Source organism: Phaseolus vulgaris, chromosome 8 (assembly GCF_000499845.2).
Source record: "Phaseolus vulgaris cultivar G19833 chromosome 8, P. vulgaris v2.0, whole genome shotgun sequence".
NCBI classification, from domain to species: Eukaryota; Viridiplantae; Streptophyta; class Magnoliopsida; order Fabales; family Fabaceae; genus Phaseolus; species Phaseolus vulgaris.
This window is the reverse complement of record NC_023752.2, coordinates 8,809,903-8,834,911: the sequence shown is the minus strand read 5'-3', so window position 1 is coordinate 8,834,911 and position 25,009 is coordinate 8,809,903. Positions and strand designations below refer to the sequence as shown.

The window sequence follows — 25,009 nt, the reverse complement described above, 5'->3', positions numbered from 1 at the left end:
TGATGACATCATCGTTGGTGCTACACAAGATAGGCTATGTGAAGAATTTGTGGCTGCAATGAAAGGTGAGTTTGAAATGTCTATGATGGGAGAACTATCTTTCTTTCTTGGATTGCAGGTTAAACAAACAAAGGATGGGATCTTCCTAAGTCAATCAAAGTATTGCAAGGAAATTCTCAAAAAGTTTGACATGGAGAATTGCAAAGAGGCAAGCACTCCAATGCCATCAAGCTGCTATATGGATGCAGATGCTGCTGGAAAGAGTATAGATCAAACAAAATATAGAGGTTTGATTGGATCATTGCTTTATCTCACAGCAAGTAGACCGGACATCATGTTTGCGGTGTGTCTATGTGCAAGATATCAAGCAAATCCTAAGGAGTCACACTTCAAAGCTGCAAAAAGGATTTTGAAGTATCTTAAAGGAACATCTTCTGTAGGACTATGGTATCCTTCTCATTCTCCAATACATTTAATTGGTTATTCAGATTCAGATTTTGCAGGTTGCAAGCTAGATAGAAAAAGCACAAGTGGCACTTGTCACCTTCTTGGCTCAAGCCTAATCTCATGGCATAGCAAGAAGCAAGCATGTGTTGCTCTTTCTACTGCTGAGGCAGAATATATAGCTGCAGGTAGCTGCTATGCACAGATCCTATGGCTCAAGCAACAACTTGCAGATTTCGGTTTACAAATCAGCAAAGTTCCTTTGATGTGTGATAACACAAGTGCAATAAATCTTACCAAAAATCAAATTCAGCACTCAAGGACAAAACATATTGAGATAAGACAACATTTCATCAGAGATCATGTGCAAAATGGGAACTGTGAAGTGAAGTTTGTGGAGACCAAACTGCAGCTAGCTGACATCTTCACAAAGCCTTTGCCAAAAGAGAGGTTTTTCTTCTTGAGAAATGAGTTAGGTATTCTTGATCTTAATAATCTCTCTTAAATCTATTTTTAATACATGTTAAAGTCTATTTGTGAAGACAAATAGGGGGAGAATTATTAGTTCTTGTATATCTATGTCTTATATGCATAAAATGTTTAAATCTCTGAATTTAAAATTGCTTTCTGCTGCTGCTGATAGAAACAACCGATTGTTTCGTGTAAACAACCGATTGATTATTATGCTTAATGAGTGAAATCCAACTTGCTGCTGTAAGAAGCTTTGGATAGTATGATTGCTTTCTCTGCAGGAACTGCTTCAGATTTAATCAGTACAATACAAGCACCAGGCATTTGTCTTCATCAAATAGGGGGAGATTGTTGAACCAAGTGGTGTTCAATGTTTTGAAGAATCCAAATCCTTTGAAGGATGATGAAACCTATGCTTTGCTTGATGCTCTGTGCTGGTTTTAGCCTTGTTCTGAGGTAGTTCAATGTTGTAATCAACACTTAGATTAAATCTCAAAGCAATTAGCATCTCAATTTTAACAAAGCAAAATGTTTTTCAAACTAAGTTGAAACAACCGATTGTTTTGTCGAAACAACCGATGGTTTACACTTAGGTGTTTTGAGAAAGTTTGAAAACTGTTTTTGAATGGTGTTTTTGTTAAGTAACAAAACAACCGATTGATTCGAGGAAACAATCGATTGTTTGTTTTAAAACCATAACAGAAAAACTGTTTTCTTTGACTGAGCTTTAAATGCTTTAACTGAATACGCTCCAGTCATTAAATGCTTTGACCAATCTATTTTAAATGCAATTAAGAGTTTGTTAAGATTTGATAACAAACTATATTCTTAGATATATTCTAAAATACAGTTTTGATATATTAAGAATCTTGAAACATAGTTTTGATCTAAGAAGAGTTTTTCAAAGTATTCTGAGATTGCTAAAGAGTTGAGAGATTGATCAAGGTGCTGAATAGGGATTCTACTTGTATTGATTTAAGATATTCGTCTGTAACAAGTGTAATCTGTGTAAACTGCTGAACAATTCGTTTGTGTGTGTTGCTGAGATTGGCTGTGTGTTCTTGAGGTGTTCAAGATCAGCAATCTTAGTGTTGGCCAAGGAGAGTGTGTTTCTTGAGGTGTTAAAGGTCATTCTCTTGGTTGTGGTGTAAGTGATCAAGTGGTGATTGCTTAGTGGATATCCTCAGGGTTTCTGAGAAGACTGGACGTAGCTCTTGCTTGGAGTGAACCAGTATAAACAACTGTGTACAATTTCTCTAACCCTATCTCTTTAATTCAGTTTGATATTTTGGAACTGGTATAAACAATCGATTGTTTCGTTAAAACAACCGATTGTTTTTCCAGCTTTGTGCTTTTGCTGTTTGTTTTGGAAAAACTGAATTCTCAATCAAGGTTCTTCTGAAGTATTTTCATTCTAAGCTTAAAAGTTTTCAAAAATTCTTCTTAAACAATTCACCCCCCCTCTCGTTTAAGGCCATATATTCTAACATTAGGAACATGCGGTTTGCTGTCATTTGTGTGTTCATTATCAGACCCCTTTGTTGATGATAGATTTTGCAGGTTCCTTCTTTGATTAAGATCACCAAGTGCTTCTCCTGTAGCTGCCCTATGCTTAGCAAGTTGTTGGTGAGATTTGGGACATAGTAGACATTTGTCACTGTTTGCGTCATACCTTCAACTTCAAATCTGACATTTCCTCTTCCCTCAACTGCCAATTTTGAGTTATTTCCCAACCTGACAGTGTGTTTGAAACTTTCGTCAAGCTCAACGAACCATGTTTTGTCTCCTGTCATATGATTTGAGCACCCGGAATCGAGAAACCAAAAGCCTTCGCCTTCAACAATACCTTTCTTTGTATATGCCATGAAAAACAGTTCTTCCTCCTCGCCAAATTCAGCATAGTTGACAACTTCTTTTTCTAAGCCCGGACATTCAAATTGGTAATGTCCTTGCTTTCCACATCGAAAACAGTTGATGGCAGACCGGTTCACAAAAGATCTACCTCTTCCCTGTCCTCTAGAATAACCTCTTCCTCTCTGAGATGGCCATCTGCCTCTTCCTTGTCCATACTTTTGTACATTCTCCACCTGTAGGACCTACTCTTCACTCCTCTTATCGATCACTTTTTGTTCATGTACAAGCAAAGATGCTTGTAATTCATCGACTGTTAATTTGTCAATGTCCTTGGATTGAGCAAACTACGAAGTTGAATTTTTCGGTGAGACTTCGAAGTATTTTCTCAACAATTTTAACGTCCGGCATATCTTCTTCTCAATTCCTCACGTCATTAGCAGTAGACATGACTCTTGTAAAATACTCAGAGACACCTTCTCCTGCTTTCATATCTAAGGTTTCGAAAATTCTGCGAAGCCGTTGTAGCTGGGCTCGCTTTACTCTAGCATTTCCTTGATACTTGAGTTCCATTGAATCCCACAATTGCTTGGTAGTATCCTTTTGAATAATGGTTTTCAGAATACTCTTATCAATGGATTGAAAGAGATCATTCTTTGCTTTGAGATCTTTGAGCCTTGCTTCGTCGATTGTCTTTTGCTGGGTTGCGTTGAGTGCTTCGTCTCCCTTTGGTTCCTCAAAACCAGATTGAATAACACTCCAATATTCCTTGGAACGTAGTAGATTTTCCATGACCAAACTCCAATGGTCGTAGTCTCCATCGAATTTAGGAACACATGGTGCAACAAAGCTTCCTGAATCACTTGCCATCTGCTCAGTGTTTTTCCTCTCAAACACTCAATGTATTTATTCTTTCAGCTTCTTTACTGCTCTAATACCAAATAAAGGAAACTGATATATTTTATTGAAACATAACTACGGCTATAATAAAGCCTTTACAAAACAGAAATCACAGAATTAGCTCCTACAAAATCGCTACTTTAAACAAACAGAAAACTACTCCCTATTAATCAGCTATTAATCAGCTATAACGTTACTCCAACACAACGACAATAATGAGAAGTGTTAGGTTTTGTGTGAAGGAGAGTTTGCGATAATCAGAGGGTTCTGTGTGAAGGGTGAGATCGAGAGGGTTTGCGGAGAGTGAGGATCTATCTGAGTGAGAGTTTGCGGTGATAGGGTTTTGGTGAAGGGAGGGAGGGTTTGCGTATTAGTGTAGAGAAAACAAACGCGAAAGAATTATATTTTGAAAGAGAATTGTGGCGGTTCAAAATGACATGAAGGAGAATTATGGCGGTTATTAAACTATTGTATTATACAGATAATTGTGACAGTTTTTAATAACTGCCATATTAAAACCGCCACTACATATATGATTTTTTGTAGTGTGTTGGTTGGATTGATGGAAAAGGAAGATCACTCACTAATTTTCTTGTTAACAGTCCAAGTGGTACTGTTTTTTTGAAATCCATTAACACTAGTGATGTGATAAAGGATGGGAAAAAATGTAAGAATTATTGGACAGTTGGAATAATGTTAATGGAAAAAAGAACCAAATTATTTTGGTCCCTGTGTGCAACTCATTGTCTTAATCTAATTCTTGAGGATATTGGAAAGCTTCCGGTATTTTACAATACCATTGGCAATGCAAAGAAAGTTACCACTTACATATATAGGCACACATGGGTTCTTAATTTGTATAGGAAGCATTCTAATGGAAAGGAATTAGCAAGACCAGCTGTCACACGTTTTGCTACTGCTTATCTTACATTAAATTGTATTAAGAAACACAAAAATGATCTCAGATCAATGTTTGCTTCAGGAATGGGCTACTAATGCACATGCTACAAAAAATAAGGCCAAACAAGTCATGAATCTAGTGTTAAGTGATGGAAGATTTTGGAGATCTATCACACATTGCCTTAAATGTGTAAATCCACTTGTAAAAGTGTTGAGGCTGGTAGATGGTGATGCAAAACTAGTCATGGCATATATTTTTGAAGCAATGGACAGAGCTAAAGAGAAAATTGCTGAAAATTTTCAAAAGCAAGAAACAAGATATAAAAAAGTTTGGAAAATTATTGACACTAGGTGGAATTTACATTTACATAGGCCTCTCCATGCAGCTGCCTATTACCTCAATCCTAGGTAAGCTAAATTACTTCTAAATTTATCCTACTAAGTAACCGTATATTCTTTGCTCTCATTAACTTATTTTTTTTATTGTGTTAGATATAACTATGAAAAAAATTTCAATTCGGATAGTGAGGTATTGGTTGGTTTATATGAGACATTTCAAAGAATGGTTTTAGATGCAAGAACAAGAGTTGCAATAGATCAACAACTTGAGAAGTTTAAGGGAGCTAAATGGCTTTTTGGAATGGACATGGAAATAGATACTAGAAATATGAAACAACCCGGTAATTAAATTACTCATTACAATTCTTATATGATTTATAAACCTTTAATTACATTATAGTTGAATACATTTTTGTTTTGACAACTCTTTGGTGGGAGAGTTATGAGAGAGAAGGTAAAGAGTTATAAAAGGTAGCCATGAAAATTTTGAGCCTCACATGTAGTGCAATAGGATGTGAAAGGAATTGGAGCACATTTGACCAAATGCATACTAAGAGAAGAAATATATTGGAACAACAAAGATTAAATGCTTTTGTGTATGTGAAGTACAATCTTCAACTTGAGATGAGACAAAAAAGTAGAAAAGAGAATGGGGAAACTTATGATCCCAAATGTTTGTCAGATATTGAATCGGATGATGAATGGATCACTGTAAAAGAAAATCTGTGTTTACCTATTGATTCCTCTTGCACTACAAAAAAACGTGTATAATGCGGCGGTTATTTTCGTAAAAACTGGCGTTTTTAACCGCCGCATTATACGTCTGTGGCGGTACCGCATACCGCCAGAATTCTTGCCGCCACAAAGTTTAATGTGGCGGTCAATTAAGAACCGTTGTAGCAGACGCCATATTACGCATTGTATAAAGTGGCGGTTTTAAGCGTGTAATTGACGTCAGTTATAAATGTCGTAATTTTAAAACTGGGTACACCAATTCTAACGTAAATAGTGGCAGTTTTAACCGCCACTTAATACGATATAATATGAATTTAATTTAAATTTTAATATTTATAATAATTAATTTAATTTCGTTTTATAATTTGATTTCATAATATTATTTAATTTTATATTATAATTAAATTTCAGTACGCAATTAAATTTCATAATATAATTAAATTATAAGATAAATTAATTTTATAATAAAATTACACCTCATAATATAATTCAAATTGATAAATATAATAATAAGAAATGATTTTATTCATTCATTAAGATAACAAAGTTTATAATGTCAAACTAATCCAAAAAACAATTAAATTAAATTGTCAAAATGTAAATTTTATTTGAATATATTACAACTAATGTCATAGTCCTAATTCTAATTTGTCTTGTTGCCTCCACTTGATCCAATAATATTCTGGTTCAGTGATGAAGTACGACTTCCATCATCCGATGCCTGAAATTAATTAAAATATGTTTAGAGTTAATTTTCAAATTTTAAAAAATAAATGAATTATTTTAGAAAAGAGAGAAAGAAAAAATAACATGTGACAAATTAATTATTTAAAATAGGAGGAAAGTGAAGCTTGCAACAAAGAAAGTTGTAGATGGAATAACTACATAGCAAATGAAATCAGTGTTATATATTAATATATCTAATTCAGGTAACAGGTAAGGGTCTAGACATGTATGCATACTCAACCTTTGTCGTTTCAATTTCAAATTAGGTAAGCTCCCATTGTATTCCTCATTTTCAAAGGCCAGTGGACCTGCAAACTAATTTGTTATAAGGAATAAATTGAAACAAATAAAAAAAAATTTAAAGGATAAATTAGTCACTTTAAAAAATAATCTTTCAAAAATACTTTAAAATATAGCAAAGAATTGGAATTAAAATTAAAAATAAATATTAATTATTGTTAGTATTATAATAGTAATAGAGAAATTTTATGTTCATTAACTGTCATTCATCATAACAATAATAATCCATCAATGGAATTAAATCATAATCCTAGATATTGTTGCAAAGGAAATGCAAAAGAATGCAGCATTTCAAACTAGTTTGAAAAATCTACCTTGGAGCCGTTAGGGACCAGTTCTTGGAGTGTCTTAAGTCGCTCACTTATTCTCTCTCTTCTGTTCTGTGATACACTCGTACAAACATTCTATCAGCATTGAGCTTATATTTAAGTTTTCTTAATTTGCAATCAAAACATGGAACATATATGCGACATACATAATTTAACTTAGGTTTGAAGTAATTAAGCAAACCTTGGCAGCAACATTTTGAGGATCCTTGAGTGGGCTTGACTTTGGTTTTGTTGCTTTACTTGTAGTTGTGCATGGCTTCTTGGCATTGGCAGCTTGCATGGTCTCTCCCTATAAACACCAAAATCATTCTTCCATTCTAATTAATTTAATGTACTTCTTATGGATGCTGCCACAAGAGCAATTCTTGTCCTTGTTATGACTCCTAATTAATCCAAAGAAGTCCTGATTCACAAAATGATTCAGATTAGTGCATAAAATACAATAATCACCTTAAACACTATATTGATAGCTTGTATTAAAAGAGTAGGGTAAGAATATTCCAAACAAGTGACATCCAACTTAAATAAATCAATAAATATTCAAATGTACATTATAATCCATAGAATCTGGAAGAAATGACAAACTACCATAAGTACTGTTACTCTGCTTCTTTTTCCAACTCATACAGTTACTCTGCATCATCATGATCTTGCAGTCATAAAGCACAACTTTACGAACTTAATGAAGCTTCGAAACCTAAATCATCTTTACCTTACAAGATTCTTTCATGCCCGTGTTGGAAGTCGTAGAGTTGTTCAAATCTCTGCTGGCTTTATGATATTTTTCTCAACTTTAGGTCAGTATTGATGTTTCAAACACAAGTTTTGACTATAATAATACTATAATAATCTTCAAACAGTGTTTTAATAATCAATTGCTGCAAGCATGTACTAGCATAATCAATTGCTGCAAGCATGTACTAGCAGATCAATTCAAATCAAAGCAATCATTAATCAAAATGGTGATCAGTGCAACAAATAGGTGTGGGGTTTGAAGGCACTTACTACTTCCAAATAGGTAGGAGCTAGTCTTTCTGTTCCTCTCCAGATGCTTCCTAATTGAAACTGCCTTCTTAATCAAGTGGTACAGATCTGTACCATTTCTTCTTAATAAAAAGAAAAAAAGTTTAAAAAACCTAAAGTATTTCTTACCAAGCCTTTCAGGATTTCCTTCAATCTGCATAAAAAGCTCTCGTGCAGCTTCAACTATGCCTGAATGCCCAAGGTGGGGGAATGATGAAGTCACATCATAATGAATGTAGTTGCAACTGCAAATAGAACATAAAATGTTGAAGTGAGGGACCAGAATATTGTATTGGACCATAGAAAGGATCTATACAGTTTGGCCCATATAAAACTATTACACATTGGAACTGAAACTATAAGGTATACAGAGAAGATTATTTATGCAAATAAATGTAACTCAATAGGGATGTCATTACTCATTAGCCTTTGTTTATAAACAGTTTATAATCAGACATCATAGCATAACATGTCAAAATTCATTTTCCAGGGTATGTATGTCACAACCTTCCAAGTCATTGAAAACCAATCCGACAACAATAGCAGAGGATATGTAGTTGTCCTAAAATTTAGAAGTTCAAAATTGCATCTTAAAATTGTGAGGATTGTTTATTGCTTTGTGTATCGCTCTATCAATTTCAGAACACTGTACTGACTCAAAAAAAGTTATTCTGTAAACAAAACTTAGCTATTTTTTTGGTGCTTAAAATATTATAATCCTAGTAGTACCTTCATAAGCTTCCCACGTTGCTATATTCCCACAGAATATAGCAAATCAGAATAGTCACTCAATCAGGAGAGCATAGTCACCATCACCAAAGCATCAAGAGGGACAAGTTATGGGCATCATAGTGAAAACTGAATTCTAAAAAGAGTTGTGAAAACTGAATTCTTAAAAATAATCTCAGCACATTAAAACAATGATTTTAAATTTTTGAGAAATGAGAATTAAATAGAAAACTAAAAAAATTAAAATATAAACACACTTTTATATAATCTTTTAGTCATGATTAAGGACTTAATAAAATCCCTTGACTTGACTTCTTTAAAAATTATTTTCTTAAGTTTTAAAAAAAAAATCATTTTTCAAGTGAAAAACTGAAGGATTTTCAAACATTTCAGTTTCAAGGGGAGAAACAATATTACTGATGTATGTTAATGATATTATAGTAATTGGGGATGCAAAAAGAAGCAATAAATCCTAAGTCAATGCCTTGCCACAAAAATTGAGATAAGGAAGACCTAAATATTTATTATTGACTTAAAGAAATATGGAAGATAACCTGCAAGCCAGTTAGTACTCCAATTGATCCAAACATAAAGTTGAGTTTAGTAAGCCAATTTATGCACCAACCAAAGGAGGCTTATTTACAAGCTACTCTTAAAGTTCATTGGAGCCTTTGGCCATTGGAGCTCAAACTGTCAAAGGTCTACAAATTGGGCACTATATTTGAGGGAGAACCCTTATTCTTTCTAATAAGATCCCATGTTTCCATCATATAATTAGATATTTTCAGTCAGTACAGTTTGCAAGGTTGTTTGAGGAAGCATACTCTAGGCAACCTATTGTCTTGTTTGGGGAAACTGGAAGTACAATCACAACCAGACAGAACACATGCAGACTATAAATTATATGACCATAGAAACCACAGGAGGAGCTGACATTCATGTTACCTGCAACATCTCAACAAGAAGAATGATGCGCTCAGCGTGCTTGGGACACGTAAGGAAGCCTTGAATGCATAAAACCTATGTAAAGGACAAAGCAGCATATAAAAAACTAGAGTTAACAATGACAAACTACCATAAGTATAAGGAATGCACTGCATTACCCTGTCAATATGACTAATCATGGTTCTAAATAATGTTTTTTTTATATAAGTATGTCTAAAGACAATGTTAAGTTTTCTGTTTTTTATATAACAATAAAAAAGGACTTGTGTATGAGATAAATATCCATATTGGATTAAATAAGTGCAGTTTAGTGTGGGAATATTATATTAAACAACTTTGGCCTTTTACACAGATTTGAACTGTCAAAAAGACTCCATCGTTTATCATGCCAATATATATAATCAGAATTTCGTTTGTTTCGAGTTACAAATGTTGATGAAGTGGCATACATCAAACTCCTTTACTAAATTCTATTGTTGGCTTCTTCATTAATGATGATGCATGTTTCAAATCTTAGTTTGTACCAATATAAAGATAAATTAAAAAACGTTAATCATCTATTTATTCTTTCCATTATATATCAATTTACCAGTTATAAATTGTATATCCTTTTTATCTAAGTTAAAAAGTCATGTCTCTTCTCAATTCCTATAAGAACTATTATATTCTGAATTTCACATATACAATAAAGTCTCTAAAAACAATATCAAACTTAAACCCTAACTGAAAAGTTGCAGGAACAATTTAAAAAAGCTTTAACAAAATTAGAGATACCAGCAGATATTAGTCATGACGATTCTTTTATCCAATTCACACACTGTCGAAGGTGCATCATACAACACCAGTTACCAGCAAAGAATACAAGCACAGAATTATACCTTGGAATTTTAGGTTGCTCTGATTTTGCATTTGAAAGAGATATTGCATTTTCTTAGAACTTAAAATGAGTTTTAGAATTCTCTCACCTGCCTCTGTGATAACTTGCTTCAATTGCTCGAAAATCAGAACTCGAGTCAGGAAACTCTTTCTCCCCTGCCGCCTCTGTGATAACTTGCTTCAATTGCTCTTTAGCTACCTAGTAAAAAGATGCGGATACACAAATAGAACGAAACATTCAAAACATCAAACAAAGCACGAAACATTCAAAAAAAAATCTACGAAGCAAGCACATCCAAAACATGAATGAAGTTGATGGTCGACATTGATAAGAGAACGTGCGAGCATTTAATTACCTTCAAATCGGTTCCGTGTAGAAAGCGCTAGGGTTCGTGTGGAGGCCGAGAGCGCTAGGGTTCGTGTGGGGGCCGAGAGCGGTAGGGTTCGTGAGTAGGCAGAGAGCGCTAGGGTTCGTGAGGCAGAGAGAGGCGAGAGTGAAGAGTTAGGGTTCGTGAGGCAGAGAGAGACGAGAGTGAAGAGTTAGGAGTTAGGTTCACTCTGGTTTCCTGAAATTCAAAAAAAAAATTATTTTCTTAAGTTTTCAAAAAAAAAAATTATTTTCAATTGAAAAACTGAAGGATTTTTAAATAAAAAATGTGAATATAGGAATAAAGGAATAAAGCAATTTCAATTCTGAAGGAAAATTATGACAGTTAAAAATGACATAATTTGAAAGATAATTGTGGCGGTTAATGAAATGACGTATTATACTGAAATTTGTGGCGGTTATTAATAACCGCCATATTAAAACCGCCACTTTTTACACATTTTTTTGTAGTGTTGGATGGATATACATGAGGGTTTTGATGTTGAAGAGGGAGCTCCAAGCAAGAAAAGGAAGAAAGGTAATTATTTTTATTTAGAACTATAATTTGAAATGAAAGTTCATCTAACTATAACTAATTCAAATTTATTTGTTTTTCTTTTGCTAATATAGGTCCTAGAAATTTAAATACCAAGATCAATAAAAATAGAAAATCCATAGTAGAAGATGAGGAAGAAATTGAAAACTTTCAAGAAGAAGTTTTAATAGAAGATAAAGATGACTTGAGTGATGTAGATGTTGGAGAGGAAGATGATGAAATATGAATGATTAGGATATAATATTTTTTTGTTTGAGGTTGTTTAGTATGCACAAGTAGAAGCAACAACCAACAGTAATTATGTAGCAACAACAACAACACTTATTTTTTGAATGACTATAATATAAAATTTGTTTAGTAGCATATAGTCATGCTTGGTTATAGGAATCTTATGCAACAACCACATTGTTTTTTGATGTTGTGTTGCTGAAATTGTGTGGTATATATATATATATATATATATATATATATATATATATATATATATATATATATATATATATATACAACACTCAAAATAAAATATGAGGTTGTTTTGTTATTAATTGCATCTTTTCATTTCTACCTATCTTATATATTTAGTTATATGTTACATTTTTAAATGTTTATGAATCTTATGATTCACCATACGAAACGATACACGATTTAGAAAATCATATATCCAATACACTACTTGTATCTCGATTCAACTATCATGGTTGGGATACCCTGAAGTATTTCTTTATTTATTTATTATATTCTTTTCCAATAAAAAATAAAATAAAATAAAAATAAATAAATAAATGTCAACACCTATGACTAATTAATGATATATATGACTAACTTTATAATAAGTTTTTCCTACCCATGAATGTTTTTTTTTTACGTACAAAATTGTGTCAATTGGGTTTTGTTATTACAAGATATAAGGTAAAAAAAAAAAAAACTTGTACCACACATTTCCGATCTGTTATAAGGTACCATTAACTTTGTTATTTATTAATTAGAACTGAAAATCTAAAATATTATATATATTGATATAATAAAAGGTAATAGAAATAGTCATATACAACATAATACAACAACAAACATCTATTGTATAAGTGATAATTGTCTAATTTCAGTAATATTTCATATTAAAATATAGACACTTGTGAGAATTTATTGCTAACTTACATATAAAATAATCCCTAATTTATGAATTTATACCTTTTTACATTTTTTATGATCTTTATTTGAATAAGAGTATTTTATTCCCAAGTTTGGTGTTAATTGCAGATTTCTAAGGAAGATTGGAGATTTGGGTTAAAGATGAATGATTTGAGCTAAAAAGATAAAGATAGAAGGTCCCAGAATGGAAAAAGATGAAAGAAAAGAGCCTTTTTTATGTTTTATCATTTATCCCATTAGCGCGACATAGGAAACAACCTAACCCTAGAAAACTAGGATAAATAGAGGGCTAGAGGCTCAACGTTAGTGTGCCAGATTGAAATGTTAATTGCTATTAAATGAGCTTCGTTCTAAGTAGTTGTTCTTATAATTATGCGAGAGATCGATAGTTAGGGGACATTCTTAAGGATTTTATATGCGAGGAATCGATATAAATGATTTTTATACGGGCATCAATTTCAATCAAAGAACTTAATATTGACATGCTAATAAAAATACTTGAGAGAGATGAAACTAATCCTTATTTTTTCAATTGAAACAACTAATTCTTTGTCTGTTTTCTCATTAATCAGTGCCAACACAATTAATTCAAAACTCTTTTAATTTAATTGTTCTGTTTTTATATTTAGTAATTATTGTACTTGATAATTCACGGTTTCTTGTGGGATCGATATTCGTCTTTAGGAACAATTATTCACGGTGCACTTGCCGTAAAAAGTCATCAATAAGTACATTAGGGAGGACTCCAAATTTATTTCCTCACATTTAATTATATTTTCTTATACAATATATTTATTTACTCGCCTGATCCAAGCGAGGATAAAGATGTAATCATTCGCATGGCAGAAGCAGTATTATTCATACTATTCATGGGCTCATCAGAACAATCCATGTCATTAACAATCATAAGTAGCACCACTATGAATGCATAGTCTACATTGGGATCGACCACCACATTGAAGCCACCATTATTCTGTATCTACATAAAGAAACAAACATGCATATATAATTATCATAATATATTTAAATTCTACTTCTTATAAAAAAACAAAGAATTACCAATATAAATAAAAAGATATACTAACTCAGTACTCATACTTTGGCTACGATGTTAGGAGATTCACCGGCATAAACAGTGCACGACCTTTTATCTCCAAAAATGATCACTCTAAAGTCACTTCTTCTTCTTTTTTTCTTGGTTGTTTGCGGCGAGGAACACGTTTAATTTAGTAATCCCAGGTGATTTCTTGATTTTCTCCACCGAAAATAGCAATTCAGATGAATGAGTGCTTGCACCCCTGAAAACTTTGCATTTCCCATGCAACGACACAGTCTGCATAAAAATTAAGAATAATAACATCCTGGTTAGGTAAGTGGCTAGAATGAAAAATTTAAGCAGAGATTATTTTTGTAGGTTGGCGAATATTAAAGTAATAAAGCTAATTAATTGGAGAATGGGTATAGTTGATGCATGAGGAACCACCTTACTGTATAGAGTGACGATGGGGTTTTCTTCATCATCATATAAGACACGACGGTTGTGAATTGTGAAAAAACTATTGTCAGTATAAAAGAGACGATCATCCTTTTCATTGTAAGTGGCTCCTTCCTCAGTATTAATCTGTAGAGTGACAGAGTGAGGAGCACAGTAGGAAGACTTGATTTGCCATTGGAGAGTTGGAGAGGAAGGTGTTTTGTGGAACCAAACTGTCTTTATTTATGTGCTGTATATGGCAATTTGTAGAGCCATATATAAACCAAATTATTCAAGTTTACCAATACTAATCCCAATTGCAAGTGTGGTATCTATCAAATGACTAAGTCAAGAACTTGGCAGCATTAAGTGGTCACATATAACTCACAACACAACAATAAAAAATGCCCTACCACAATTAATTTGTATGCACATTGAGACAATATTGGAGTCTGCAGAAGAAAGTTTTTTTTTTCTATCAGCTAAAAGTATGCAGAAGAAAGTAGCTACCATCCATGATAGCTGGAGGTTTTCTGATAAATGCCAAAGTATGGGATGATGTGTTGTTTGTATGGGTTAAGAGAATTTTGATTGTATCACATGGGTGGTCTGCATGGAGAGAGGAATAAGGTTGAATTATTCGTAGCTGGAATACCTAACACAGATTAATTTTTTTTATCGACAATAAATAAATTAAATAAAAAAATATTTCTAACTCCTTATATTAGTGTCTGACCCAGACATAGCACAAAAGATCAATCAATTGAGAGTGTAGAATGTTAGAATAACTGCATTTTTACTAGCTGAAATTTGAAATTGCACAATAAAAGCAAATGCATCTAACCCATCCACCCTAACTCTTATATTTTGCTGCTGCATCCCTACCAAGTTTTGTACGAATCTCCCACTACAACACAGGATTAATCTTGTTTTTGTTAATTTATATATAAGGATTTGAGTACCTCTTTCCACTATTTTTTTATATATAGAAATTTATTTACTGATAAAAAATGCATATAGAAAGAATAAAATAAATGGTTTAAGTTTTTTTTTTCATCAAAACTAAAGTTAGATTTAATGTGTGCATTTTAACAAATGAAAAATAATTTTTTCTAACAGTTCAGTCGGATATTCAAAATTTAATATAATTAATTTAATGTTTGCTCAATATATGCATGAAATTGAAATTAAATATAAATAAAATTATAACAACATCAATTGCGTATTTAACTAAAATAATTCTAAACGATTTAAACAATTTAATCATATACTCTTTAAAATATTTACTTATACAGATTTAGTCCGTATATTTTAAACAGTTTTAAATATTTTTCTAGTAGTTTATTAAGATTTCAAACAATTTCTTAAATTTTCAATCTTATAATTTAATAATGGAGATAAATATATAATTTTTTCCTATAATTCTCAAAATTATGCTTTTGTAAATTTGAAACAATAATCTAAATTTTTAACACTGGACGTAGAAAAGAAGAAAACGCGGAGAAGACTTGACTTAAGAGGTTATTGGTTTTGTCATCTACACTTTTGGTCCGTCTATTGGAATACCATGAACCTGGAAATTTGAGTCTCTCAACATTTTTGTTGTACATCTACTGGCTGCTTTACATTGAGTTCTGCGAGTGTCTAGTTAAGACTGGTAGGGGTCCTCAAATTGAAGTTTTCAAGTAACTTTGGAAGGCAAAGACGTTTCCCAATGTAATGGTCATAGTCTCGAGGGTGCTGCTGAACAAAATTTGTACAAGGCTTGCTGAAAAAAAGAGTTCAAGATCTCTCCTTGTCACATGCCAAAATGTCCTCTGTCATCAAATATTTCCACCGCCAATTAAACACACCAAAAAATGGTTAACGGAGTTCGGCCAATTTAGCCTAATCTCCGAGCAAAAACAGCTCACTTTTATTATTATGGAAGAAAATATTACAAATTAAGATATATAACAGTAAAGAAGGAGAGTTTAATTTATAACCCTCAAACCTTTTTCTCAAACTATAAACCCACTGATGTGGGACTTGGATTAAGCCAAAATCAACGTAATCCACATTAGAATTGACCACGACATTGAAGCCGCCATTATTCTCCATAAATAATTAATTTAAAGTTTGCTTAATATATGCATGAATGAGAAATTAAATATAAATAAAATTATGACAAAAAAATAAAGAACATCAATTACGCATCTTTAACTAAAATAATTCTAAACGATTTAAACAATTTAATCATATACTTTAAATAATTTAAAATATTTACTTATACGGATTTAGTTCGTATATTTTAAACATTTTGAAAGATTTTTCTAGTAGTTTATTAAGCTTTCAAAAAAAAATTAATTTTTCAATCTTATAATTTAGTATTGGAGATAAATATATAATTTTCTCAAAATTATGATTTTTGACGTGGAAAAGAAGAAAACGCGGAAAAGACTTGACCTAAGAGGATATTGGTTTTGTGATCTACACTTCAACCACGTACACATTTGGTATTTTCAGTCACTCCAGGTAATAACGTCACCAATCATCGTTATGACATTATATTTCTCACTCCACCATATGCATCCAATCACTCTAAAAGACAAAAATATCCCTTCTAAATAATGAAAATAACCTTACACAAAAATAGAAAAATTATTTTTGAAACTTTTATTTGAAATATTTTGGATTTCAATTTTTGGAACATATTTTTGAATTCTGAAATTTTTTATCGAGAATGTATTCTTAGTTTTGTGTTCATAATTTTTTTCCACCATGTATTTTTCTATTTCTCAATTATAATTATTATTTTGGATTTTTTAATTTGGAATAAGGGTAGTTTTGGAAATTTAAAAAATTGATATGGTGAAGGTTAAAATTTATATGGTGCAGGAGGGTAGTTTTGGAAATTTAAAAAATTGATGTGGTGGAAGTTAAAATTGATATGGTGCAGGAGGATAGTTTTGGAAATTTAAAAAATTGATATGGTGGAGGTTAAAATTGATATGGTGCAGGAGGATAGTTTTGGAAATTTAAAAAATTGATGTGGTGGAAGTTAAAATTGATATGGTGCAGGAGGATAGTTTTGGAAATTTAAAAAATTGATATGGTGGAGGTTAAAATTGATATGGTGCAGGAAGAATTTGCCTAGGTTGATTATGTCACTAAGTATACGTAAGTGATAAGAAAGAATGAGAAAAAAACATAAAAAATGAAGAAAATTAATAACGATGAAATAAAATTCAAACACAACATTCTTGACCAGATTAATAAGGATGAAAGAAAAAAAATGTTGTTGAATTGAGGTGGGGATTTGTGGAGAGGGTAGGGGAGGGATTGAATTAAAGATGATTAAAAAGGATGTGTGAGGTTGTTTGGATTGAGAAGTGATATATAACTTAATTTGTGAGAATGATTTATTGAAATTTCTGAATGATGCCATACTTATGAGATAATTTAGAAGTTATTTTAAAGAAATAAAATGTAAATTTACAAATTTATCCTTGTTATTAATTTTTTTTTAATAATAGATTATGGTATAGTTTTTTTTTAGATTTGAGTTAATTATTTTTTCTAATATATAATATTCATAATTATTGTTATTTTGTAATAAAACAATTTTGTGTTAAATTTAAATTTATTAAATATATTAAAATTTATGAAAATAATATTTATTATTATATACATTTTTTTATTTTATATAATTATATATGTTTTGTTGATATTATATTTTTTATTTATTTATAATTATATGTTGTTATTAATAAAATCATTAAATATTTTTAAATTATTAAATAAATTTATCTAATATTTAAATTATATATTGTATATTGTATATATATAATTATATTAATAATTATAATAGTAATAAAATAATTAATATTATTAATATTTTGAATAATTTATATATTTTAAAAATTATGTTCAATAATGAAAAATGTAAAAACAGTAAATAAATAATACAAAAAATGTAAAAACAGTAAATAAATAATACAAAAAAATGTACAAACAGTAAACACATAATAATAAAAGAAAATGTAAATACATTTACAAAAATAAAAAAAATAAACACTTTCTTATGTAAATACATTTATAAAAATTAAAAATAATAAACACATAAAAGTGTATGACTTTGTTAGTTAGGAGTTTATCTTTTACATGTTAGGTAGGTTGGATTTTTGTGAAAAATGGATTATATGGATGAAAGCCTGGTTGGAATCTTCTTCTCCTTCGATGTCAATAAATGGAAGTCCAACTAAGGAATTCCATCCACAGAAGGGTCTTTGTGAAGGTGATCCTCTTGCGCTTTTTTTTTCTTATTGTGGTTGAAAGTTTGGCAGGGGTGTCAAAGGAAGCAGTCGAGTTGAACTTGGTTGAAAGTTTGGAGATTGAGATTAAGAAGGTAAATGTAAATATGCTTCAATTTAGTGATGACTCTTTGTTGTTTTGTGAAGCCAATACTAAAAGCGTGTTCACTATTAAAGTAATGTTGAATTGCTTTGATTTAGCATCTGGCTTTAAGGTTAACTTCTTGAAAAGTAGGATTGGTGGGTTGGGAGTGGATATGTTTGAGATCCAACGTTTTGTTGTGTTACTCAATTGTGACGTGATGAATACTCCTTTTAAGTATTTGGAGTTGCTCATGGGGGGTTGTCATAAGAGAAGTGTGTTTTTAGGTCGGCGTGTTAGAAAGGATTAAAAGCAGGTTGGGTATCTGGAAAGGTAGATTCCTGTCTCTGGCAGGGAGAATTTGTTTGATTAAGTCTGTTCTTTCTTTCATTCCATTGTTTTACGTTTCTTTGTTTAAGTTGTCTTCTTCGATGTTGAAGGAAATTGTGAAATTACAGATGAATTTTCTGTGGGGTTGAGGTTCGGCTGAGAAGAAGATTGATTGCTTAGGTTTCTTGGAAAAAGGTCTATGAGCCTCGGGAAGCTGGTGGTCTTAGTATTTTGGATCTACAGTTATTCAATGTGGTGTTGTTGGGGAAATGGATTTGGCGTTTGGGTTCTGACATAGGAGGCTTTGGAAAGAGGTTATTGAATCAAATACGGCGATTGAAGGAGTCTGAAAGAGAATAAGAGTTCTTATTATGAGTCTCTATGGTGGAGAAATCTGAAGGGGATTTGGAAGATGGAGCAGTGTGGAAGTAATTTTGAGGGTTGCCTTGAGTGGACACTTGGTAATGGAAATAATATTTTGTTTTGGGATGATGTGTGGTTGGGTTCTGAAGCTTTGAAGAGTAGGTTTGCAAGAGTGTGCTACTTAAGCATTTGCAATGACGCTTGCTTGAATTTTTTTGGGGAGTGGGCCTCTGACTCTTGGAATTGGATTCTTAAGTGTAGGAGAGGCTTGTTCTATTGGGAAAAGGCTCAAGAATTTCAGCTTATGCAGGATCTTCAAGGATCGCGTCTTGTCTTAGGTAAGGAAGTTAGTTGGGTGTGGAAGGATGACGCGAATTTGGGATACTCAATCAGTTTGACCTACAGTATTTTAAGGAAGTCTTGCATCAGTGAAGGTTCGCCCTTGTTTGAAGGTTTTTGGAAGATTAAAGCGTTACCTTCTGCTTCTCTTTATTGCTTGGAGGGTGTTGGGTAATTAGATTGCTTCTAAGACCAATCTAGTTAGGCGTGGGGTTACAGTTTATTGTTCCTCGTGTTGTTTGTGCCGGGAAGAAGTTGAGACTACAAGGCACTTGTTTTTTGAATGCAGAATAGATGGGTAGTTTGGAATCAGTGTTATGCTTGGCTTGGGATGACGTCGGTAGATCATATTGATTTTGGTTCATATTTCTTACACTTTATCTTATGTAATGTTCTAGGGTATGTAAACGACGTTTGGGTTGCAATCATTGGCGAGATTTGAAGGCACAAGAATAATCACAATTTTTAAGGGCAGAGCGATTAATCATTCTGAAATCTTTTTTTGGCTCAATTAAAGGTTTGGTCTTAGATTACTTCTTAATATGTTTCTGCTTGTTTTTTTTTTTTTCTAATTGGTGTCTTGATATGTTGACTTTTTTGCTGTCAATTTAAAGTCTATGTTAGTTTTTGGTTGTGTATGAAGGATTGAAGGTATTGTTTTTTAGGCACTTTCGCTGGTTTTGAATTTGCTGATTTTGACAAGGTTATTGAATTTGCTGATTTTGACAAGGTTATTGGGTCTTTCTCTTGAATAGAGCAGTTGATATATATACGGTTTAGATCACCCCTTAAATGATTGATATTTTTTTTTTTACTGATAAAAAAAACTAAACCAATACAACATGTATATAATTTGTATAATTTTATAAAATTTATAAAATTTATCTCTACATTATTTATTACTACTAATATCTAAAAATTATTTCCTTAATCAATAGTTTGTCAACGTTTTCTTTATAAAACACAATGTTTAAACAATTTAATGCTCATAGAGAAGTATAATTATTATTATTTATCACTATTATTAACAACATACTAGTTCGACATAAAATTATAACCATTAAACAAACTTAATAATATAGCGGTTATTAATATAACGATTATTAATAACCGTCACAAACTTCAGTATAATAATGTCATTTTTACCTTCACAATTATTTTTTAGACCACTACACCAGTCTCAAACCCAAATCTTTCACTGATTAAAGAAGCTTTAACCACTACACCAGACAAGTTTTTTTGTCATATTATGATTTTTATTACACTTATTATTAATGTGGGGCACGTGAAAATTTTCTTAAATATAATTTAATAAAAATTATATTAAAACTTTCAAAAATTTAATTCATTTTATTTTAAATTTATACAACAAATAAATAAATTTAATGTATAAACAACTGTATATAATTTATAAAAAAAAAATTCTTTAATTTATACAAAACAATTAAATTCAATTTATACAACAAAAATAATTTATTTCATTTATACAACAAAAAGTTATTTTAAAATATATGACAAATAATAATCTATATTGTTTAATTTATATATGACAATATATAAATCAAATAAATTTAAAATAAATAATCTTTAAAATAATAAAATATTTTATATAACATTTAAATAATTTAAATACATCTTTTCTTTTACTCAATTAATTTTAAATCAAACACTTAATTAATTTAATAAATTTAATTTAACTAATTTATATTACAAATTTATAAATTAAATAATTTATTATAATATTAAAGAAATAATTTTAAAATAAATACAATAAAAAATTAAATATTAAAATATTTCTTATAATGTTATACTTTAAATAAATAATTTTAAAATCTTAAAATATAAACTGGATTTAAAAAAAAAAATTAAATCCATAAGTGCGTGCGTTTTACGTCGAATGTTATTTTGTATGAATTTTGCCCCCATCTTGTCCAACAATATTAGCATTCGTTTTTTTTTTATCAGCAATAAAATAAATAAATAAATAGGGACCACTTCAGGGGTGGTCCAACCCTTATACAGAAATACTTGACATCAGTCTCCTATTAGAACGCCTACCAAATTAGCAAAGGGATAACCATACCAACACTAACCAATGTTAATGAATCAACCTCATACAAGCCAAAAGATTTAAAACCCAACTAGAATAAGGGAAATAAGCAGAACGAGACTTTGCATAATCCAAGACCATACCTTTACTTGCACCGAAGCGAACACTTCAGACACATCTGCCACACCTCTATTGAAGATGACCGAGTTCCTATGTTTCCAGATTTCGCTCACAATGCCAACCCAAATTGTACCCCAAACTTCGTAGTTACTCCACGCAAATATTTAGAAGCTAATTGCTTGTTTTCTTGTAATAAGTAACTCTGCATGCCTCCATTTCCACTTTGACTTCAAATCTGAGGTAAGAGTTAACGGTTGATGCTGAAGTATTGTTGTTCCCTTTCTCCTAATGTTGTTATCAAATCAATCATATGTCATATTCATGTGAATATGTGAGAGTTCTCGATTAGCTTCAACACTCAACAGGTTTCTGAAGTTATCAGATAACAAGGGATTGTTGATGGCCCTTGTTATTATAGATGTAATCATACATTCAAAGTTAGGAAACCAAATTATTGTTCGGAGCTTTATAACTACAGTGCAAATCAAAGAGATATAACTAATGTTGATTTTGGCTTAATCCCAAGTTCCACATCGGTGGGTTCATTGTTTGGGAAGGAGGTTTGAGGGTTATATATTAACATCCCCTCCTTCACTGTTAAATATCCCAATTTGTAATATCTTCTCTCATAGTAATAAAAGTGAGCTGTTTTTGCTGTGCTCGGAGATTAGGCTAAACAGGCCGAACTCCGTTAACAATTTTCGGGTGTGTTCTTTCCTCTTTATCTCTTTTATTATTCCGCTTTATTTATTCAATATTATTTGTCGGGTAGCTCTGTTAGGGTTTTGTTTTAGTGGGAAAATTACCCGTTTTTTCCCAACAAGTGGTATCAGAGCCAAAGGTTCGCCTTGGGTTGTTTGAAATTATTTGTAATATTGAATATTATATTTTGAGTTTGTAATGGCAAATCAAGAAGAAGAAGCCAAGGATGTATCCAGAGTGTCGGGCTCCTCTTCATCATGGTCGAGGTTCCCGGTGTCCACCTTGAAATTGGCGGTGGAAATATTTGATGGCACTGGACATTTTGGCATGTGGCAAGGAGAGGTCTTGGACTCTCTTTTTCAACAGGGTCTTGATATTGCTATTGAAGGAGAGAAACCAAAAGAGGTAGAGGAGAAAGATTGGAGCATCATCAACCGGTTGGCATGCGGAACTATTCGATCCTGCCTGTCCAGAGAGCAGAAGTACGCTGTAAAAAACGAGACTTCTGCACACAAACTGTGGAAGGCATTGGAGGACAAGTTTCTGAAGAAGAGTGGTCAGAACAAGCTCCTGATGAAGAAAAGGTTGTTCCGATTTGACTACCAACAAGGTACTACTATGAATGCACACATCACTATGTTTAATCAATTAGTAGCAGACCTGTTGAATTTAGATGTGAAGTTTGAGGATGAGGATTTGGCTTTGATGTTGTTATCATCTCTTCCTGATGAATTTGAACATTTGGAGACTACGCTCCTTCACGGGAAGGAGAATGTGTCGTTAGATGCTGTTTGTTCTGCTTTATATAGTCATGAATTAAGAAAGCAGGATAAGATGAGAACCAAATCAACGACATCAGAAGAAGCATTGGTGGCAAGAGGTCGTCAGCAAAGCCAAACAAAGGAGAGAAGAGGGATGTCTAAGTCTAAAGGTCGAGTCGTTGCCAAAGATGAGTGTGCTTTCTGTCATGAGAAAGGACACTGGAAGAAAGACTGTCCAAAACTGCAGAAGAAAGGGAAGACTCCTCAAGATGCAAATGTTGTAGAATGCAAAAGTGACATGGAATCAGATATCTCTTTAATTGTCTCGCTTTCAGCATCATCGTATCCAGATGAGTGGATATTGGATTCAGGTTGTACTTATCATATGTGTCCCATTCGGGAATGGTTCTTTGATTTTCAAGAACTCGATGGCGGGGTTGTTTACATGGGTAATGATAATCCATGTAAGACAGCTGGGATAGGTTCAATCAAGCTGCGGAATCATGATGGATCCACCAGAATTTTGCGGGATGTACGGTACGTGCCAAAGTTGAAGAAGAATCTCATCTCATTGGGGGCTTTAGAATCTAAAGGCCTAGTTGTGACGATGCGAGATGGAATTCTTAAAGCAACTTCAGGAGCACTGGTGATGTTGAAAGGCGTGATGAAGAACAATTTGTATTACTATCAAGGTAGTACAATGGTGGGGACAGTAGCGGCAGCAACTTCTAGCTCTAAGAAGGATGCTGAGGCAACGAAGTTGTGGCATATGAGGTTGGGACATGCTGGAGAGAAATCCTTGCAAATTCTTACCAAGCAAGGATTGTTGAAAGGTACGAAGGCTTGCAAACTTGAATTTTGTGAGCATTGTGTTCTGGGAAAGCAACGAAGAGTGAAGTTTGGCACTGCAATTCACAATACCAAGGGTATTCTGGATTATGTGCATTCCGATGTGTGGGGACCTGCCAAGACTCCGTCAATCGGAGGTAGGCATTATTTTGTCACTTTTGTGGATGATTTTTCCAGGAGAGTTTGGGTGTTTACTATGAAGAACAAAAATGATGTGCTTGAAATTTTCCTTAAGTGGAAAGCTGAAGTTGAAAACCAGATAGGAAGGAAGATTAAGGTTCTCCGAACAGACAATGGAGGAGAATACAAGAGTGATCCGTTCCTGAAGGTATGTCAAGATTGTGGCATAGTTCGGCACTTCACTGTTAGAAAAACACCACAGCAGAATGGGGTGTCGGAGCGTATGAACAAGATACTTGTGGAGAAAGTTCGTTGTATGTTGTCTAATGCTGAGTTAGGCAGAGAGTTTTGGGCTGAGACTGTGACATACGCTCAACATCTCGTCAATCGTTTGCCATCATCTGCTATAGATGGCAAAACCCCGTTAGAGGTATGGTCTGGAAAACCTGCAACTGATTATGATTCTTTGCATATTTTTGGTTCTATTGCATATTATCATGTGATTGAATCAAAGTTGGATCCACGGGCAAAGAAAGCTCTTTTCATGGGCTTTAGTCCTGGAGTGAAGGGATACCGTTTGTGGTGTCTAGAGGCAAAGAAGACGATTATCAGCAGGGATGTTACCTTTGATGAATCTGCCATGTTAAAGAAGGTAAATCCAGAAGGAGCTGATAGTACTCCACAGCAGGTGGAGTGTGCCCGGAAGCAGGTGGAGTTTGAGCCGACAGTGGTGATCCCAACACGAAATACCACAAGTCACTCTCCTATGGCAGAAGAAGAGTCAGATGAGGAAGAGGTTCCTACCCAAGAATCTCAACAACAATCAGCGCCAATTGCAGTTAGAAGACAGAGACGAGACATTCAGAAGCCTACTCGTTTCATGGATA

The 25,009-nt window shown here is 32.6% G+C and overlaps 2 protein-coding genes across 6 annotated transcripts in view; both read right to left on the bottom strand.

Annotated features, from left to right (window-relative positions):
* The window catches only part of LOC137823903 (protein LURP-one-related 15-like), a 52,293-nt gene that overhangs the window by 15,932 nt on the left and 11,352 nt on the right, over positions 1 to 25,009 (bottom strand). The window contains exons 1-3 of one of the 5 annotated variants that reach the window (XR_011083179.1): positions 14,124 to 14,322; positions 13,726 to 13,973; positions 13,374 to 13,619 (exon numbers count right to left, since the gene is read on the bottom strand). The exons of 1 other annotated variant lie outside the window; for it this stretch is intronic. Coding sequence is in view for 1 of the 4 variants with exons in the window: in XM_068629228.1 (XP_068485329.1) it covers positions 13,437 to 13,619 (183 nt within the window). In the remaining 3 variants the exon portion in view is untranslated. Of the gene's footprint in view, positions 1 to 13,373; positions 13,620 to 13,725; positions 13,974 to 14,123; positions 14,323 to 25,009 lie in introns of those variants that run through there. 3 more of the 5 variants (XR_011083180.1, XR_011083181.1, XM_068629228.1) reach the window with 3 other exon arrangements.
* Positions 6,143 to 11,371, bottom strand: LOC137826308 (uncharacterized). The gene is made up of 8 exons (XM_068632235.1): positions 11,366 to 11,371; positions 10,925 to 10,951; positions 10,658 to 10,767; positions 9,693 to 9,767; positions 8,148 to 8,263; positions 8,001 to 8,050; positions 7,177 to 7,284; positions 6,143 to 7,046 (listed from the first exon to the last, which is right to left on the bottom strand). Exons 1-8 carry the CDS (start codon positions 11,369 to 11,371, stop codon positions 6,963 to 6,965), a joined length of 576 nt encoding a protein of 191 aa, XP_068488336.1. The 3' UTR covers positions 6,143 to 6,962.

Coding starts and splice junctions, on each gene's coding strand:
- LOC137826308 (XM_068632235.1), bottom strand. Junction 9,768..10,657: donor GCAAGTTATCACAGAGGCAG/GTGAGAGAATTC, acceptor TCCTTTACATAG/GTTTTATGCATTCAAGGCTT. Junction 8,264..9,692: donor TTCTTGTTGAGATGTTGCAG/GTAACATGAATG, acceptor TTCTATTTGCAG/TTGCAACTACATTCATTATG.